Source organism: Lepus europaeus, chromosome X (genome assembly GCF_033115175.1).
Source record: "Lepus europaeus isolate LE1 chromosome X, mLepTim1.pri, whole genome shotgun sequence".
Classification (NCBI taxonomy): domain Eukaryota; kingdom Metazoa; phylum Chordata; class Mammalia; order Lagomorpha; family Leporidae; genus Lepus; species Lepus europaeus.
This window is the reverse complement of record NC_084850.1, coordinates 89,796,779-89,804,789: the sequence shown is the minus strand read 5'-3', so window position 1 is coordinate 89,804,789 and position 8,011 is coordinate 89,796,779. Positions and strand designations below refer to the sequence as shown.

Sequence of the window (8,011 nt, the reverse complement as noted above, 5' to 3'; positions counted from 1 at the left end):
AGATGATGAGATAGAAGAAATGCAAGAAGCGGATCTCAAAAAATTGATAAGAACATTAAGAAGTTCTCAAAAACAAATTTTTGAACTACAGAAATCCTTAATGGACAAGATAGAAAATCTCTCGTGAAAATGAAATATTAAGGAGGAATCAAAATGAAATGAAACAACTAGCAGAACAAGAAACTGTGATAGGCTCACGCTGCTGCTGCTGCTGCTGCTGCCGCCGCCGCGACCACGCACAGCCATGTCCGAGGAGAAGCCCAAGGAGGGCGTGAAGACTGAGAATGACCACATCAACCTGAAGGTGGCCGGGCAGGACGGCTCCGTGGTGCAGTTCAAGATCAAGAGGCACACCCCGCTGAGCAAGCTGATGAAGGCCTACTGGGAGCAGCAGGGCTTGTCAATGAGGCAGATTAGATTCAGGTGCCATGGGCAACCAATTAAAGAAGCGCACACACCTGCGCAGCTGGAGATGGACGACAAGGACACCATCGACGTGTTCCAGCAGCAGACGGGGCCAGGCTGTGTAACCAGCCCCTTGCCAGGGCGTGGCCTGTTTTCCATCCTTGCATTTGCTGTTGAATAGTGAGACCATGCAGTCACAAAGGAGTCTGCAGAAACTCAAGGACATGCAGCGAAGTGACTTCCTCTCTGGCTCAAACTCTCTCTGCAGGGACGAATCCACAACTGAAATGGGGCCAATCAGAATTGTTATCTTTGTTTAGGTAAAATGAGTTTTGGGAGGGTTTCATTTTTATTTGCCCCCTCCTTTGCTCCCCAAACCTGTGGCTTGAGTGTAGGTTCTCGAGGACGGGCCTTGGCTCCCCTGTGCCAGGCTCGCCTTGATCCTGTCCATAACTCGCGGTTGGCGGGGTGGAAGACAGGACCTCACTTACCACTTGTAGGCACAGGATGTTGAAATGCTGGATATTGGAAATTTAAGCCTTGTCAAGTTTGGTAATGTGGAAGGGGAAATCTGGAATGCTTCTTAAAAAGTAAAAACGTAAAAAAAAAAAAAAGTCCTTTAGTAAAATGGCCCAAGTGCTCTCTGCCCTGTTGAGTGTGGCCCCTTGGGTCCAAGGCCCAGCAGCCCCAGCTCAGCTCAGCACCTAGTGATTTGTACATGGGCAGAGCCTGGCACACGAAAAATTGGCTTTTTTCCTTTTATTAACATAGAAGAAAGTCACTACCACCTTTCTCCTTTGTTAATAGTATTGTGGTCTCAGATTTTTTCTAGTATTTGCTCTGATGAACAGTTACGGTCTCTATATGAAAAAGTAAGGTTAAGTATTGCTGACTTTCTAGTTTGTTCTTGTGTAGAGAGCAACTTCCGTGGGTGGTGACCTCTGTAACCCATGGAAAGAGGACCTCTATGGATCTGTGCTATGCTGCTTTCCAAACACGTACTGAATTTATGCATTAGTAGGAGTTTCAGTTCTGTGAATGTATTTTGGGATGTGTACCAATTAAAATGTTCATAGTTCTGCCTTTGTCCTCCTAGAAGGACCACTGCTGCTGGTGGCCATCTCTGCCGTTTTTATAGTCAGCTGAAGGAGTCCGCATCTCTGACTTGCTTGAAATCTTGCTGAAGATGTTCTCATCTCCTGTTTCACTGTTCGGGTTCAGTGGGATGTTTGTTGGCTCTCTTGTGTTTACTCGCCAATTTGTACATAACTGTTGTCCTTTCCTACTGTACACAGTAAATATAGTTTGATATCCTGAAGAAAAAAAAACAGTGATAGTGATGAGAAATCATAATGAAATGAAGAATTCAATAGATCAAATGACAAACACATTAGAGAGCCTTAAAAACAGAATGGGTGAAGCAGAAGAGAGAATATCGGACTTAGAAGACAGAGAACAGGAAAGTATAGAGTCAAACCAAAGAAAAGAAGAGGAAATTAGAAATCTAAAAAATATTGTCGGGAATCTACAGCATGCTATTAAAAAACCTAACATTCGGGTTCTAGGAGTTCCTGAAGGCATGGAGAGAGAGAAAGGATTAGAAGGCATTTTCAGTGAGATACTAGCAGAAAATTTCCCAGGTTTGGAGGACAGAGGCATTTTAATACAGGAAGCTTATAGAACCCCTAATAAACATGACCAAAAGATATCCTCACCACGACATGTAATCAAACTCACCACAGTGAAACATAAAGAAAGGATTCTAAAATGTGCAAGAGAGAAACGTCAGATTACTCTTAGAGGATCTCCAATTAGACTCACAGCAGACTTCTCATCAGAAACCCTACAAGCTAGAAGGGAATGGCGAGACATAGCCCAGGTACTAAGAGAGAAAAACTGCCAGCCCAGAATACTATATCCGGCAAAGCTCTCATTTGTGAATGAAGGTGAAATTAAGACTTTTCATAGCAAACAGAAATTGAAAGAATTTGTTGCTACTCGTCATGCCCTACAAAAGATGCTTAAAGATGTGTTACACACAGAAACACAGAAACATGGTCATCAATATGAAAGAAGGTAAAGGAAGGAAACCTCACAGCAAAAGATCACAGGAAGCTCAATTTCTCTTTGACATAGAATTAAACTCTGATGCTCTGTTAAAGCAATGTGTTAAAGTAATCTATTATGTTCTCTTGATGTCTGTTAAATTCTAATTGTTCAAAAACAGCTGAATTTCTATTAAGAGCTATGGGTTATTTAAATATGTGCTTATTTTCAAAGATTTGAATAATCACCTTGTAACAATGATCAAATTTGGTCTATGTTATGACATGATTTTAAGGAATCTTATTTCAACCAGATATTTTGGATTTTGAGCCTTCTTGGCATTCTTGACAGGCATTCAAAAAATCAAAGTTTCAAACAATCTGGACTCTAAAATTTCCAGTAAATCCTGGACTTTGGTTTTTCCAGTTTTGGCCCAACTGAAAAAAATCGAAGGACCTATGTCTCTCATCTTATAGAGACACCAACTAATCAGGCTATTTGCATTATATTAGAAGTACTGTCAAGATGTGACGTGGTACCAAATTTTAAGTTTCTATAATGGGAAATGCTATTAATACAAATGTTTGAGAATTAAAAAGTCTAATGATCTTGTGTTACTAGACATGATAGTTATATTAATCAGAAAGCCCCAGTGGCCTAAAGGGTTAAATACTTATAAAATCCTACAGGTGCTTTCAAAAATACTGTGAAGTAAGCAAGTGCCTCTTGTTGGTTGATGAGTTTATACTTTTAAACATGGGAACTTAAAGTCTTTTGTCATCCACAGTTATATATGATTTGCTGCTCATAAAACTAAAGTGTTGTTGGTTCTGTGTTTAGCTGTCCTCCTATAGGTTCCTATGGACTTTTTCCAGCCACTTCTATTGTATTCAGTACTTTGGGATGGTTCTGTAAACAGATGAAGCCAATAATGTATTAACAGTACCAACTGAGAGAAAGTATGGTTAACAAAAAGCAATTCAAATCAATTGGCAATCTACAAAAAGAGTTAAAGAGTTTAAAAGCTATTATTAAAATTGCTATATTGGTCTATTATGTTATGTTATATATGTGTACATATTGTATGACCACATAGGAAACTTTTATTAAGAGTTTTATTTTAATTGGCTTATAGATAAGATTGTCCATCAATTTAAGCTGCTAAAATTAATCAAAGATACATTTTAATTCGTGTGACCTGAATCTCTGCATCATATGTTTTATACTTGTTGGTAGAAAGAAACTAAAAACATTTTAGATGGTTGTGCTTAAGTTTACTGGTTAGACAAACACACCATGTTAGATATTTAAGAGGGGTTTTCCAAATACATAATTCTTAAAATTTATAGAAGGCATTGGACCTTCTGGTAAATGTTTTCTTAAGTTATTATCTAATGGTTGAAACTATTTGCTAAGTATTTATGTGATATTGCTATTGTCAGCAAGCGATCTAGGACTTGCTCCCTCATTTCTATTCTTTTTTTTTTAACTTTTATTTAATGAATATAAATTTCCAGTATACAGCTTATGGATTACAATGGCTTCCCCTTCCCATAATTTCCCTCCCACCCGCAACCCTCCCCTCTCCCGCTCCCTCTCCCCTTCCATTCACATTAAGATTCATTTTCAATTCTCTTTATATACAGAAGATCAATTTAGTATACATTAAGTAAAGATTTCAACAGTTTGCACCCACATAGAAACACAAACTGAAACATATTGTTTGAGTACTAGTTATAGCATTAAATCAAAATGTACAGTACATTAAGGACAGAGATCCCACATCAGGAGCAAGCGCACAGTGGCTCCTGTTGTTGACCCAACAAATTGACACTCTAGTTTATGGCACCAGTAACCACCCTAGGCTGTCGTCATGAGTTGCCAAGGCTATGGAAGCCTTCCAAGTTCCCCGACTCTGATCATATTTAGACAAGGTCATAAAAGACAGGGTGAGGATAGTAACCAATGATCCTAAGAGTGGCATTAACCAGGTCTGAACAATTATACAGCATTAAGTGGGGAAGAGGACCATCAGTATACACAGGTTGGGAGTAGAGCCATTGGTGGTAGAGTAGAGGTTATGATTACAAAGGAATGAGGCCCAAGTGCACTAGACAGGGTCTAGAACAAAGGACAGAGTCATTATTAGAGGAGCTAAGAAAGGTGCTGTCTAAGCTACAATTAAGTTTTCTGATTGAGAGGCAAATAGAACCTGATAGAAGGGGCTTGATAATAATCTGGTGGGCTTTAGGCCTTGTAAGTTATTTCTATTTTATTATTTCTATTTATTATTTTTTATTATTTCTATTTATTATTTCTATTCTAAGCCCAACTTGTTCTTTCATTTCTCTATTATCTTCAAGGTAGGAAACTAATTCTATTATAAAGGAATCTGTAGGATGCACAATTTAATCTTTAGACCTTATAAAAGAGATAGCTAACATTTTTCTGTAATAGCATAGCCAAAATAAGAGCTTAAATTATAATCGCATAGCTAGATTTACTTTGCCATCAGCGAAGTAAACAGTAAGTAGAAAAAACCTCCCTTTCAGACCAAAGGGAAAGAAAGTTTTAAAGTGAGAATATAATTTTCCTCATGGGCATTGTCTACCTTAGAAAAACTACTACAGAACATGCCTGTGACTATAGACTTGTAGTTCAGGCCACCGAAGATTAGAGATGGGACTTGGGCACTCCCTTGACTCACATCCTCTGGTCTGCTTTAACACAAACCAGGAGGAAAAGAAAGCTCGGCATCAGAAGCAATGGGTGGCAGGCCTAAAAATGGCTGATCTGTACAGTGATCTGCCCTCAAGGAGACCCAACAGGCCAGTCCACTGCAGTGGCTTTCAATGTGGTAAGCCTGGGCTTCAGCAGAAGTCAACTTGTGAAGAGCCCTGGCAGCTCTGCCAAGAGTTGGATCACTGGAAATGGACCTGCCCTGGAGTCGAAGGATGCCCAGGTCAGAGCCACAGATCTTATTGGCTCTAAGCTGAAAAGCCCTTCACTCAGCCCAACTTTCAAAGTGACCACTGCAGCTGAGGGGACAGCCAAGTAGGGTCAGCAACATTGCAGGCAGAACTGTAAATTTCTTGTTAGAGATGCCACCTGCCTTTACCTGGCCAGCTCTCCTCCCAGGCCAGCCAAGTAATGAAAGTCAACAGAGTGCCTTCCCCTAGGAGGTTCACACGTCCCTTAGGATGTACCCCATGTGAAGAGATAGATAGGTCTGGGCCTCTGTACTTACAAGGCCTAAAGCCCACCAGATTATTATCAAGCCCCTTCTATCAGGTTCTATTAGCCTCTCAATCAGAAAACTTAATTGTAGCTTAGACAGCACCTTTCTTAGCTCCTCTAATAATGACTCTGTCCTTTGTTCTTGACTCTGTCTAGCGCACTTGGGCCTCATTCCTTCGTAATCATAACCTCTACTCTACCACCAATGGCTCTACTCCCAACCTGTGTGTACTGATGGTCCTCTTCCCCACTTAATGCTGTATAATTGTTCAGACCTGGTTAATGCCACTCTTAGGATCATTGGTTACTATCCTCATCCTGTCTTTTATGACCTTGTCTAAATATGATCAGAGTTGGTGAACTTTGAAGGCTTCCATAGCCTTGGCAATCATGATGAGAGCCTAGGGTGGTTACTGGCGCCATAAACTAGAGTGTCAATTTGTTGGGTCAACAACAGGAGTCACTGTGCACTTGCTCCTCATGTGGGATCTCTGTCCTTAATGTACTGTACATTTTGATTTAATGCTATAACTAGTACTCCAACAGTATGTTTCACTTTGTGTTTCTATGTGGGTACAAACTGTTGAAATCTTTACTTAATATATACTAAATTGATCTTCTGTATATAAAGAGAATTGAAAATGAATCTTGATGTGAATGGAAGGGGAGAGGGAGCGGGAGAGGGGAGGGTTGTGGGTGGGAGGGAAGTTATGGAGGGGAAGCCATTTTAATCCATAAGCTGTACATTGGAAATTTATATTCATTAAATAAAAGTTTTAAAAAAATAAGGTTGCTGTGAAATGAAATGATGCATGTCATAAAGTCTGCAGTAGGTCTCAAAGCCCATAATTCAGGTCTTTGTGCATAGTAGGCATTTTGTATATAATGTGGTTCCTTGGCTGACTGTCTAATCTAGAAGCAGAGAAGCTGGAGCAAAACTTCTCTTTTCCTCATCTTTGTTACCCATCTCTACTCTCATGAAGATTTCAGGGAGGACACAATGATAAAATGTGATTTCAAAATGACCAGATCCTGGGTCTGCAAATTTAAATTTATAATCTTGAGAAAGTTATTTTTATTGCTTACAGTCTTAATTTCTCTACCTATAGAACGGATAGCAACATGTAAGGATTATAAGAGTATAGAGTTACCAGGAGGAAGAGAAAGGTGGACATCAGAGGCAATGTAAGGATGGGTGGCAGGCCTATTGAAGGCTGCTCTGTACAGTGATCTGCCCTCTAAGAGATCTGGCAGGCCAGTCCATTGCAGTGGCCTTCAATGTGGAAAACCAGGGCTTCAGCAGAGGTCAGCTTATGAAGGGCCCTGGCAGCTCTGCCTGCCAAGTGTTGGATCACTGGAAATGGAGCTGCCCTGGAATCAAAGGACACCCAGGTCAGAGCCACAGATCTTGCTTGCTCCTGGCTGAAGTGCCCTTCACTTGGCCCAGCTTCCAGAGTGGCCATTGCTGCTGAGCCAGATGGGGTCTGTAACATTGCAGGTGGAACTGTGAATTTCCTGTTCAAGATGCCACCTGCTTTGCCTGGCCAGCTCTCCTCCCAGGCCAGCTGGGTGATGGGGTGATGGAGGTCGGCATTTGTGCCTTCCCAGGGAGGTTCACACATCCCTTATAATGTGCCCCATATGTGGGGATGGGTGGGTCTGGGCTTCATAATTGACAAGGCCTTGAGGCCCGCCAGATTTTTGTCAGGTCCCTTTTGTCAGTTTCTATTTGCCTCTCAATCGGAGAACTTATTTGTGGCTTTGACGGCACCTCTCTTAAGTCCTCTAGTAATGACTCTGCCCTTTGTTCTGGACCCTGTCTAGCCCACTTGGAGCCTCATTCCTTTATAATCATAGCCTCTACTCTAACATCAATGACTCTACTCCAGACTGCATGTATTGATGGTCCTGTCCCCCACTTAATGTTGTATGATTGCTCAGAATTTCTCTACAGACAAACCTCTCTACCTGCAAAAAGTTGAGTGGCCTTTCTCCGTGACTTGGTTGGGATCAACTTTAAACCATGTCCATCAGTCTTCACAAGGGTCCAGAGACCCTCCTCATTTCCTCTTCTCTATGAAGTCCTCTCATTACTTGGTTAATGACACTCTTAGGATCATCAGTTGCTGTTCTCACCCTGTCTTTTATACTACCATGTCTGAGTGATTACAGGAGGTGATAATGGAATGAAGTAAGGCTTTCACCAGCCAGGCAATCAACCAAATGCTGCTGCAGGGATATGTTCAGCTCCCCACCCAGGAGACCGCGGCTTGAGACATTGCCCCGTGCCAGCAAAGAGTACCTCGTCACCCCATGTCGGCAG

At 41.3% G+C, this 8,011-nt stretch overlaps 1 protein-coding gene across 1 annotated transcript; it reads left to right on the top strand.

The window, feature by feature from the left end:
* Positions 1-244: 244 nt before the first annotated feature.
* On the top strand, positions 245-586 carry LOC133752742 (small ubiquitin-related modifier 3-like). The gene has a single exon (XM_062183090.1). The coding sequence runs from the start codon at positions 245-247 to the stop codon at positions 584-586; it is 342 nt and encodes a 113-aa protein (XP_062039074.1).
* The last annotated feature ends 7,425 nt before the right edge of the window (positions 587-8,011 follow it).